The following is a 12,346-nucleotide window of genomic DNA, read 5'->3' on the forward strand; positions in this document are numbered from 1 at the left end:
ACTATCACAATGTTAACACACCTTATCAGGAAGTCGCATACAGAAACTATGCTGTTTAGACAGTATAGTGAATTTCCAGCAAATAGCGACGCGTGCTTGCACACAAACAGTGATGTGTCCAACAGGTATTGATAGTCTGGTATTTCAGGTCCTCAACATGCAATCCAAGTAGTTTCCTAAAAAGCGAGGTAATGCCACATTCTCTTCAGTGATTTCAAAGATTTACTCAAACTTTCTTTTTTGTGGCTTCTGTCCTCCCCACAGATCGACGTCCTGCGTCCACTGAAGAAGACATGCTCATCTGCTGCCCTCATGGCCGTGCCGCTACATCCACCAGCCTCTTTCACTTTGACTTGGCGTTCCTGCTGGCTCTAGCTGTGCTGCTCTGCCGGGTGACGGGTCAGGTGGAGAGTCAGACGCAGTCACCTGCCCAGGTGCTACAGGACTTTCTGTCCCGCTATGGGGACAACAGCACCATCACGGTCCCTCAGCTGCGATCTCTGTTAGCAGCCCTCAGCCAGGGCCAGAGTGAAAGCGACAGCGGCAGCACAGCTGAAACACCAACAACCACACCTCCCCAGTTCAACAGCTCCAAGGTACAAAACCTTTTCATTCTCTCCATTTTAATTTTATAATTTATTTCTGTTGTGGAGAAAATATAACAAATAGAAGCTAAAGACTAACATTCGTGCACCTTTGCAGGACTCTGAAGTAGAATCATAAATCCAGTTTTGTCTGGAAGAAACAGGCGCTACCGGTTCCAGATAGCTGAGCTGTTTAGCATATTTCCCATACTTAGTGTCGTGGCTCATTGACTCACTCACTTGTTGATCTGCCTTTGAATAGATTCGCTGTGAGTACTGGTGGCCAAGTATGAACCTTTCCAAAAAAGAATAAATGACGGCTAGGACGTCACACGTGAGTCAGGCGTTGGTTTGTGACACTGAAACGTTTCGTTTGTCAATAACCGGCCGAACTACAGAGAACGTTCAGGGTGTTCCACAGTTTGACTTTGCAGCATATTGAGGCATCTGCTCCTTCTACCACGTCACAGATCTTAAAGCTTTTTATTATTTTCAGCACCAACTTTTCTTTCCCACCTTTGTAAAATACAGTGTAGCAAACAAATACATGTAAAAATATAAATCTAATGAACTGGTATTTATTACATGACAATAAATAACATTAAAATCTGAGCGATCACTTTATTCACCTAATTTTAATTTTTCACTCACTGTGTTTATCCTGTCTTCCTCTGTTTTTTCTGATCCACCTTTTTAAGTCAGGATTAAAGCGACAGCTGCCACATGCATCCCGAGTCAACGCATGCGCAACTAATCCCAAAAGCTCAGTCTTCTGATTGCATCAAACACTCTGTTCTGAACTTGTTTCTCTACTTCAGCCTTTTCATAATTACAATGAGAGCAGATGTCGTTAAAAAGCTCTGGATCTGAGTGAAAACACCTACTTTAGGTGCTGTCGCCCTCGTGAGTGGCAGTTGTGACGTCACTTTGGGACGCACTTTCCTTGTTTCTCCACCCCTTGATGTTTATGACCTCGGTCATGCGTTGCAGCTCAGTTGAAGACACATTCGTTTCATTGATATATCAGTTCAAGAGCTCAGATTCTCCGATTATAAAGAGGGAGCTCTGACTTCTATTTCTGTTCCAGCATGAACATGAAGGTTTATTCTGAGTGGCGACACCTGTCTCTGAGCAGGTTCAGCCCGCCTCAGCGTGCCCAGTATAAATGTTACAGTGCTGTGATGACGCAGTCGGTGGAGGCAACAACGAGGCCCAACAAAAAGGATTATTTTAAACCGTTACTTTGTTAACATTAGAGTCGAAAATTTAATCATCATTTTTATTTGGTCAGATGCTGTTTTTTTTTTTTTATTTATTTTATTGGTGACACCAATGTTATGCAATAGTGCCTTCCTGTTAATTTCGTCTAGTCTAGACTCCAAATATGAGTCTTGACAGACTCATTTGTGTTGTGTTTTCAGTCCACGTGAAGGTGAAACGCATGCTAACCTGTCACTGCATCCTGGTTATATCCTGGCTAATTCACCAACAGTGAGATGTTCGCTTGTGTGGGTCATTTATGGGGATGTTTCCTGTTCCAGTGCTTGCCTGCAGACACACTGGCCATTTACAGCATGAGCGAGGAGTCGCGGCTGGATGGCCGAGGTTTTCAGGAGCTGTGCCCCACCATGCTGCAGCAGCTGGATGCTGGCAGTTGCAGGGCACATAAAGGGGAGGAGCAAAGCAGCGACACCTACCCCAGGCCCTCAGACGCTGAAGGTGAGCACCAACTAAATACTAATATTTAACATATTTGTATGTTTTAATTTCCTCTGGTGGAAATTGTACATATGTGTTGATCAAAGTTTACCTTTTGCTCCTTAATGTCTTTTAAAGCTTTTTTATCATTGTTAGTCAGAAGAGACACATTTGGATTCATCCAAGCAGCATCTCAGACAAAAACAGCATGAATCCAGAAAGTATTTCTTCTCCAAATATTTTCTTTTTAACTTCCTCTGCAATCGCTGTATTTCTTTCAAGGTTTTCTGTGCCTCATTGTTCATGTCTGTTGTCAGTTCAAGTATTATCACACACCTTGCAAATCTCAGCTCGAAATTTGTGTGTTTTGTTGCCTGGTGATTTTATGGTGTCCCCGAAGGAGGTGAAAGCCAAAATAAGCACGCACAGTTAGCCAAGAGCTCAGATTGCATTTCTCAGTTTTCTGTAAAAACCAGCACATCGTTCAGAGTCCACAGTCCAGCTTCTCTCAGCGTTTTCAGTATGCAGCACAGATCTCATCCAGGTAAAGACAGTCCAGGCTGGAAAGCTCATCTTTCCTTGACTGCTGAACCGCTGAAGCTTCGTGCAGGCTGCTGACCGAACACACCCAGCAGGATGTTCTAAGCCTGAGAGCCGCTTTGACGTGCACATCCTGTCAGAAATTCTAGGAAATGCTGAATTCAGTGCAGGCTGCTGTTTAAAGAGAAAAAGAAAAACCTTTGAGTCTTCATGAAGTAAAACTAAATTGGCTCTGGAGTGTGTGGCTGGTATAAAAAGCAAGCTAATCACAGACTTGGAGGTTTTGGTTAAGTCATGTGATGTTTAGTGCTCAAGGCCTCAGGATCATCGGTTCAGAAAAGTCCAAAACATTTGAGCTTCAGCTAAAAGAAAAACAACAGCTTTCTTTATGCAGGCAAAGACTTTGGGCTTGAATCTTGTGCTGTAGCCGGTGTCCTTATTTATTTCATCCTTGACAGGTGAAGAAGAAATGGCCCCAGAGCTGTGGCTCCATTTCTCACTCTCCACTGACAAATTTGTTTTCCCTTATCAGCCCCTCATGGCTTCAGCTCACTTCACACTTTCCTCTTTAGGCAGCTTATTTTGGCTTGAGAGATGTTTTCCTAGCCGGAGGTTTACGGGCATCAGAGAGGAAATTTAATAACCTTTTCTTTTCTCATTATGTGAATAATCCAGCTTTACCCAAGGACTCACATTAGCACTGATATGCTGCTAATAGACATAAAATAATGATCCTTTTTTAACCAGATACTTGTTTTAATGATGTTTGATGACATTCTCTTTATTCTGCTGCTTATGTTCTTAACCGCGTGTCCAGCAGCTGTGTTTAAATGGTTTTTGACTCGTCTGCACGGCTCTTGTACACCGTGAACATTTCTCAATAGACTGATGATTTTTCCAGAAGTCTTGAGCCTCTTTTGAAAGAAAAACACTCTAGACAGCAGTAATGGAGACAGTTTGCAAACATGGAATTTGCAGGTTACTCACCAGCCACTTTGGTGTGTACTCCATCTCAACTCGTTAGAACCAACCATCAGAAAGAGTAGGAAAGGTGATTTAGGTGACTGATAGGAAAAATATCCAAAAAAGAGAAAATATGAAGTGAGTGGCACGTCTCTGGGAAGAAATGTTTTGTTGATACCAGAAATCAGAGAGTGGCCACACAGCTTAGAGCTGAAAGTAAGTCAACAGTAACTCAAATAACCACTGGTTGCAACCAAGGTATGCAGAAAAGCATCTATAAACGCACAACTAGTTGTTTGGGGTATATTTTCTCACTTTGTTCTCCTTAGTACCAAAGGAGCATTGGTTAAACACAACAGCCAACCCGAGTATTGTCGCTGACCTCGTCCAACCCTTTTAATAAAAGATTCCAAGAGGACAGTTTTCCGGTTCACAACACCAGATCCTCTCAAACTGGTTTCTTGAACATGACCGTTCACTGTGCTCAGATGGCCTCCACAGTCACCTGACCTCCGCACCTTTGGGGATGTGCTGGAACAGCAGATTGACATCACTGTGTGATATTACCATGTCGTTATGAACCAAAATCTCAGAGAAATGTTTTCAGCATCCTGTGAATCTGTGGCATGAAGCGTTAAGGGCAACGCTGACGGGAAAATGGGACCCAACCCAGCACTAGAAGGTGTACCTAATAAAGTGTCGGGTGTGTGAGACCAAAAGACGCAAAACTTAGCAGGGATGCGAAGTCAGCAAATCAATTTCCCATTGGAGACAATAAAGTTACCATTGAACATAAGAACCAATATCAAGTCAGTGATGGGAATGTTGGTGTTTCTTGTTTTTCTGTACCAGAGCTACTGTAGGTCCATTAGCTGCTGGAAACACTAAATAATAATGATGAAATATAAAACAGTGGTGCCAAGTAGTAGTTTTGCTATTGAGTCAGAAACCACAGAGTGTTTCACCATAGTTTCATCAGAAAGCGGAAACGATTCAAACTCATCTAAACGGCTCAAAGACATCTTGGCTCTGTATTCTCTAAAATTCTATTTGAGTTTCTGATGTCATTAAAATGTTTAGGATAAAGTTCCCATGGTTCATAGCGGAGCTGGATGCTGCTATTGGGAAACTACTGTCACAGCTTCTGATCTGCATGCAGCAGATTTTCTTTGAGGAAATACTTTTTGAAATATGACCTGATTATTTTTTCTTTTGTATCCAGTTTAGTAACATGACGGGATGCTGATTTCCATTTTTTACCATTTCTGATCTGATACAATCTCACGTTTTTCTCCCCTTTATGCATTTTTTTTTTTTTTACATTATTAAATATCTCTTTTCCTCAGCTGTACTCATCTCCCTTCATCACCATTGTTGCTCATCTGTTTACTTTTTTTTTTTTTCCTCAGCAAGAAGTTGAGAAGTTGTCTCACAGCATCCAAAAATTTGTTTTGCAGGATATGGAAAATCTAACCAATGGCTACTTCCTTTTATTCTTTTTACAGCTGTTGCTGGATATATTTAACTGTAGCATTGTGTGTGAGCACTTCAACTACTTCATGTACTTAAATTGTTTTATTTGACTGCTTTCTAGAGTCCAGGTGGAGTAAAGCTGCAGCGTATCACAATATAATTACTAAAACTAAAGAAGGGAACAGAAAGTGGATTAAACTGCAGGATTTATGTGGTGCATGCTTCTAGCTGATTCAGCTGTCTGTGCAGCCTGTTTTTCTCCTGATCAGAAAATCTATCAACACAAGGTTGAGCATTGATTTTAACCCCATGAAAATATAAGAACAGTTTAATTGACAAAACAAAGTCAAATCCAAAAGCAGCGAGTGGAAAATCTAAATGCACCCAATGATTCAGTAGCTTGGAGGAGCACCTTTAAACAGCAGCACCTTGAAGTACTGGTTTCATCACTCTCTCACAGGACTTTTGGCCACTTTTCTTTACAACGTTGCTTCATCTCATTGATGTTTGCACGCGTTGTTCTTTAAGATCGCTGATGGTGTTTTTGTTTTTTTTTTAACGCCCACCTGAACGCTCCAAACCAGCAAACTGCCAAAATGTCTGGTTGTATCGAGCTGGTTAAACTGGCTGATGAACAAGTAATCGTGTGCCTTTGAATAGCAGCACCTGGCTGCAGGAAGCAGGAAGGGGTTTTAAAAAACTGTTAAAGAAATAACGACACAGCGTAATATGTCGTGCGCTGTTGTTCATTTGAGGCTGTATTTAAATGACTGGAAGACCTTCTAAGGATCAGATTATTATTATTTTTTTTTTTAAATTATATGTATACTTAAACCTTAAAACTGAAAGATGGTGTTATTTCTTTCATATGACTGTTTGATACCAGATTTGAACTGACAGCAAATAGGCTGATGCTATCGTATGCATTTGTTGGAATAATGAGAATTTACTTTGTCACCTCTGCAGTGATGGAAAATCTACTGCCGTTGGCATGAACTTCAAAGTAGCTGCTGATCTTGCAGACATAAGACACTCACACAACAGTTTTCTCACATCCAACAGCCCACATGATGTTTTTGTTGTTGTCTTTAATGCTTGACCTGCATGATTGAATCTGGCTGACGTTATCTTTTATCCACAGCTTGAGCTGCATTTATAGATGGATGACTGCACGTTATTCACAGCGCTTTGTTTTAACGTTGTACCTTCCTGTTACTCCAACTCCAGTTTGGGGTTTTTCTTTCTTAAGTGTGACAATCATCAATGTCTCCGCCCTGACCGGAGTTTTCATCGTGCCCCTGATGAAGTCGCGCTTTGGGAAATATGCACTCACCTATTTCATCGCGCTTGCCATTGGCACGCTGTTCTCCACTGCCATCCTGCAGCTGCTGCCAGAGGTTTGACATCGGGACATGCATACATGCAGACCTTTGACTTTCATACACTCGTACAAAGATTACGCTCTGCTTCGTTCATGGCATTGCCATCAAAAATCAATCGGTACTTTCCCCCCGACCCTCTCATAATGAGCTGGTGTAATTCAGCAAATGCTTATAGTACTGTAATTAATGCTTTTCATGGCTTCATTAAAAATACCAAAAAACAGCTGATTGTGAGGGGTTTGGTAGGAAACTTGGAAACGGTCTGACCTGCTGTCGTTTACAAAATTGCGGCACTTTGGCCGAGCTCGCCATTGTCTCTCCTGTGTTCATAACTCTTTCCTGTTCCTGACTTTGTTTCCTTTCTGTGGCTTTCTCGGGCACTGTGGAATTTTCTCTGATCGTGTGTGTGTGTGTGTGTGTGTGTGTGTGTGTGTGTACCTGTGTCTGTAGCTCTCCTGGTACTGGGATCTAGGCCACCTATGTTGTTTAACTGAGGAGAGAATTTTTGTTCTGATGCTAGAAAAGCTGTACAGACCTGAAACATGGTTTTAGTCACTGTTTGGGGGGGTCATGTGTTTCACTGTGTGTAGCAGAGCCCTGGGAAATGGAGCACTGCACCCTTAAAGTGTCCTTCAAACTGAAATGTGACCCCTTGTTAGCACTGCTCCTTCTGCTACGAGTGGGCTATTTAAAGTTCGTTTGCCCCCTTTTGTCTCTGCAGTGTTTAGCCTGAGGCTATGACAGTGGTACAGACACACCTGAGTAGATCATAACAACCGTGTGTGGGCCACATCTTTGTGAGGACAGAAAATTGGCATGCCGCTGTACTCGTGGGGACAAAATCCCACAAGTTTGAAGGCAGGTTGGAGGCTCAAAATGTGGTTTTAGTGTCAGGGTTAGAGTTAGGTTATGGTTCGGGTTCGGGTTTAGGCTGAGGGTTAGGGTTAGGGATTTGTTTTTGATGGTTAGGGTTGGGGTAAGCAGCTAGGGAAAGCATGTCAATTAGATGTCCTCACTAAGATATGAAAACGAGAGTGTGTGTGTGAATGCTTGAGATTGGAGTAAACTATAATGACGTCTTCTTTTTATCAGTGGAAATGAGGAACTGGTGATTATCTTCAAATACAAGTAAAAGGTGGTCTCACTTCAGCTGTTTTCAGCGGATTATCGGCTCGCTGTTCCTGAAAATCCTTTCATGTCTCTTTTTTCTCAGGATGATTTCATTTAATTGTTCCTTTCCAGGGAGTTAACTGCTTGGTCTTGCCCCCTTTTTTTAAAACTCATGAACTCGGTTAACACACTGGTCATTAATCCGACAAGATTATTTCCAAACTGATTACCTCTTTCTCTCTCTCTTCTTCCCCCTTCTTTCTCCTCTGTTAATCAGTTTGGGGCTATGGGATCCTATGCGTGACACTGATCTCTCTGTGCTCGCTGGTCGGGGCGTGCGTCGTGCCCTTCATGAAGAAAACCTTTTACAAGCGACTGCTGCTCTACTTCATAGCCCTGGCCATTGGCACTCTCTACTCCAACGCCCTGTTTCAGCTCATCCCAGAGGTAGTGTTGGTGCTGCTGAGGCTCAGTGCAGTGCATTTTTAGCAGGGCTGCTGTGTAGTTCCTGGAAAGAACAGTATATATATATATATATATATATATATATATATATATATATATATATATATATATATATATATATATATATATATATATATATATATATATATATATATATATATATATATATATATATATATATACACAAGCAAGCAAGCATTTGGAAATACAGTTAGGTCCATGTTTGTTTGTTTGTTTTGTTTTTTAAATTTCATCTCTGCCCACCCCCACAGTGTATTTCAAGTCAAACATTCAAGAAAAGACTTAAGTGCAGAGGTTCAGGTTTAATTTAAGGGGTTTAACAAATGTACTGTATTAACTGTTTAGACATTTAGGAGTGTCAGATCAACACTCTGCTGTATTCTTAAAAAGTAAGGATGGACTCACCAGCTCAGCAACAGCAAAAGGACTGAAATACCACAGAAGAACAAGAGAAACAGATGATCACAGAATTATTTCCATGGTTTACAAAAACAACTACATAACTGCATACAAGAGACTCCTTCATCAACGTAAATACAAAAGGCTTCCAGCAAGGTGCAAACCTCTGGTTACACTCACGAGCAGGAGGGCCAGATTACGCTTTGCCAGAAAATATCTGAAAGAATCCGAAGAGCTCTGGAATGAAATTCTTTGGACCGATGAAGCCGGAATGGGAAGAGAAAAGTTTGGAGAAGTGTAGCAAATTATATGTCAAGCATGGTGGAGCCATACATGCCCAACAAGCACGGGCATGTATGGCTGCTAGTGGAACTGGGTCACTAGAGTTTTTTTCTCAGTTCTGTACCGTGCGCTGAGCTGTACTCTCTGCTCATATTACTAAAAGGTTTCTCCAAAAGTCTCCAAAAAATAATCTATATATTAGATATTCTTCAGTGGACGAGTCAGTCACCTGATCTCAACCCAGTAAGGCAGTTTTCAGTTTCTAGTCCTTACATTTAAAATGTTGTAGTTTTAAGCGGCTACATGTAAAAATAACTGTAATTCCTAAACAGTTAATGCTTGAATTAAAGCTGAAACTCTGCATTTAAATCACATTTTGATGAATTTAAAATCCACTGTGGTGATGTACAAGGACAAAATGATAAACTGTCATTGTTCAAAACCTTGTGCACATGTATTTATGTGCACTAGTTATTTTTTTTTCTCCTTTCACTTAATGTGAGATAAATCACAGTTTCACAGTGAGTAGGATGAGTTTTTATTGTATGTACCACTGAACAACAGAATAATCTGCTTTAAAGTTTATAGTCACCATAGACAGCACAAGCATTAAGGAACATCAAGGTTTTTTGATTGGAAATGACATTAATAGTCTAAATTGTCTTGCACACATCAATCAGCTGTGAGTCAGTCCTCACTTAAATTCAACTAAATTAATACGATTTTTGCAAGAAACACAAAGGACAGTGATTCAGGCCCTCTGATCCTGAATCGGGGCCCTCTGATCCTGAATCGGGGCCCTCTGATCCTGATCGGGGCCCTCTGATCCTGATTCGGGGCCCTCTGATCCTGGATCGGGGGCCCTCTGATCCTGGATCGGGGGCCCTCTGATCCTGGATCGGGGCCCTCTGATCCTGGATCGGGGGCCCTCTGATCCTGGATCGGGGGCCCTCTGATCCTGGATCGGGGGCCCTCTGATCCTGGATCGGCGGCCCTTCATGAAAGCATTCTTTATTGTAACACATTGCTGCACGTGTTAACATCATCTTCTTCTGCATGCTAGGCCTTTGGATTTGACCCAATGGTCGATTTCTACGTGTCCAAGTCCGCCGTGGTGTTCGGAGGCTTTTACCTCTTCTTCTTCACTGAAAAAGTTCTCAAAGTGCTCCTAAAGCAAAAAAACGGGGTGAGTGTATACCAAGAGTGACACAAATTGACTTCATTGTGTTTTATTTTATTGTTAGATAGTCGCTGTTAGATATTCTCCACCTGCTGAAGCCACAAAGCGTGTTCAAACCAGTCACCAAGATTACAGAAAGTACGTGCAAATGTTGAGAAAGAGTAATTATTTTCAAATGTGGTTCACGGTGTGTTGCAAAAGCCTGGACTGTGCTCTGTTCACTATTTTAACCGAATTTTAAAGCTGTTCAGACACCTGGCAAGGCTTGAAGTGTCTTCTCGTCATGTTTCTGCTGAGTGGGGAATAGTTTATCCCTGGTTACTCCTTCATGTGTTTCTCAGGCTAGCATCTAATGTTTCTGATTCGTCTTTGCTGTGATCACGTCACACAATGAAATATTTATTGTCAGCAGCAGCAGCGGGTTACACTAGTTGGACAGGGTGTTGTCGTGTCAGTAACTGAGAGAAAGAACTGGGAAAGTGATGATTCAACGCTGCAGGCAGTTTACAAACCGCGTGTTTGATCCCATCTGTTGACTGACACAGAGGTTTGCAAAGTCACTGTCTGGAGTTGAAGCCAGAGGCGCTGCTAATACAGTGTACATTATGCACTGTAGTCTCTGTTGTACATACTGTACTAAAGTGGAAAAATGAGACACCTGAGAATGTTCTCGTGACCTTTAGACATAAATAGGAAGGCGAGGTGACCTGAACATTCTTGTTTTCCGTGACTTTGAAGAATAATTTAATCACTCAAAAGAGGATTTTGCTGACAGACATTCGTGTTTTTGCCTTCATCGTGGAGATGAGATTGATAGAGACGTTCAAAAAAAGAAAGAAAGAAAAAGAGCCAATCATTTAACTCCACACACGTAACAGCCAATGAGGCACCACATAGGGTGTCATGGACATTTGGTCATGTGACATATTCCCAGTCATTGGTGCTGACAAAGGGGCGCGACCAATAGAAAACCTTGATGGTGTCATATGTGGTCTGTAAACTGGAGAAGTGCAACTGCTCAGGAAGATCCACTTAAAAAGACATTTTAAAAAAATAAATGAAAATATTTGGAATAAATCATTTATTACCTTTGATACGCTCATGTGTTAGATGCCTGATAAAAGGTTCTCCGAAAAGGTAAATAAAATATTTGAAAAATTAACACCATAAACTCAAATACGCAAAGCTTGTTTTCTATATATATGCATACCTATATAAGCTGTAGACACTGAATATTGCAGCCAGTGCTGTGGTGCGATTTGATAGGTGGTGTGTAGCATGTGTTTGTATTTCAAAGTTCTCCATTATAAAAAGATACAGCAGGGTGTCCTGTCATCGGCTCTTACAAATTAAATTCCTTAAAGCCGAAAAGCCTCAGAGTGGATACTTTAACGGTTTCAGTGTTAAAAATAATAACTTTGCACAGATGCAGCACTCGTTTTGCAGATTTTCCTCGATTTTAAATCTAAAATTTTAAATGACAAGCCAATAAAAGAAACTGTGGGGTGTGATTGTGGGACCGTTGCTCCACCTTGTGGTTGCTCTTTTTCAGTCCAACCTAGTTAACTGCTAACAATTTTACGAGCTAAAGGAGCTCCGGATCTGGTGTCGTGTCCTTGAGTGAAACAGTGACTTTGTGCTGTGGTTTACTCGCGACTTTGTTGCACGCTTTTGAGCAGATTTCATTCCTCGTTGGCTTTGCAGACAGTTCACAGAACTCGACCTCACTGAGTCACTGAAGGAGAAAATGGTTAAAATCACGTGGTCGGCCTTTTCAGCTGTTCAGTCCCAGCAAATACGACAAAAGCAAAAAGGAACATCTTCAACTTTTAAGTCAGATCTCTTATCTGCACCTCCTCTTAACCAGATGTTGAGGTTATTTCACCTGTCAGGAAGATGCTGCTCACAATAAGTCTATCAGAATGTGCTGAGATTTTTCCCCGCCTGTCTCTCAGAGCCACGGCCACAGCCACTACCCCGGTGCAGATCATTACTCAACCCCTGACAGGGATTTGGAGGAGGGGGAGAAGGAGAAGCTGCAGCAGAACGGAGAAGCCAGCAGCCTGGCTCTGGGCAAAGTGGACGCAGGGGAGGGCGAGCTCATGCTCAGCCCTGCACAGACTCCACAGGTATGGATGTAACAGCTCAAAGAGCAGCTTGTCTGCTGGACTTTTAAAAGAAGAGGAACGCAGAAAATGAAAATAGGAATTATTTTTTGTATATGTGGACAGTGTCAGTTTATGACTGGA

At 41.8% G+C, this 12,346-nt stretch overlaps 1 protein-coding gene across 4 annotated transcripts in view; it reads left to right on the forward strand.

Annotated features, from left to right (window-relative positions):
• The window catches only part of slc39a14 (solute carrier family 39 member 14), a 30,136-nt gene that overhangs the window by 12,962 nt on the left and 4,828 nt on the right, over window positions 1-12,346 (forward strand). For 2 of the 4 annotated variants that reach the window (XM_040003457.1, XM_040003459.1), the window contains exons 3-7: window positions 265-596; window positions 2,126-2,303; window positions 8,028-8,197; window positions 9,981-10,103; window positions 12,053-12,226. In XM_040003457.1, coding sequence (XP_039859391.1) covers window positions 294-596; window positions 2,126-2,303; window positions 8,028-8,197; window positions 9,981-10,103; window positions 12,053-12,226 — 948 coding nt within the window. In that variant the 5' untranslated portion in view covers window positions 265-293. The other 2 variants (XM_040003458.1, XM_040003460.1) reach the window with 2 other exon arrangements.

Source organism: Simochromis diagramma, unplaced genomic scaffold (assembly GCF_900408965.1).
Source record: "Simochromis diagramma unplaced genomic scaffold, fSimDia1.1 OVJJ01000583.1, whole genome shotgun sequence".
NCBI classification, from domain to species: domain Eukaryota; kingdom Metazoa; phylum Chordata; class Actinopteri; order Cichliformes; family Cichlidae; genus Simochromis; species Simochromis diagramma.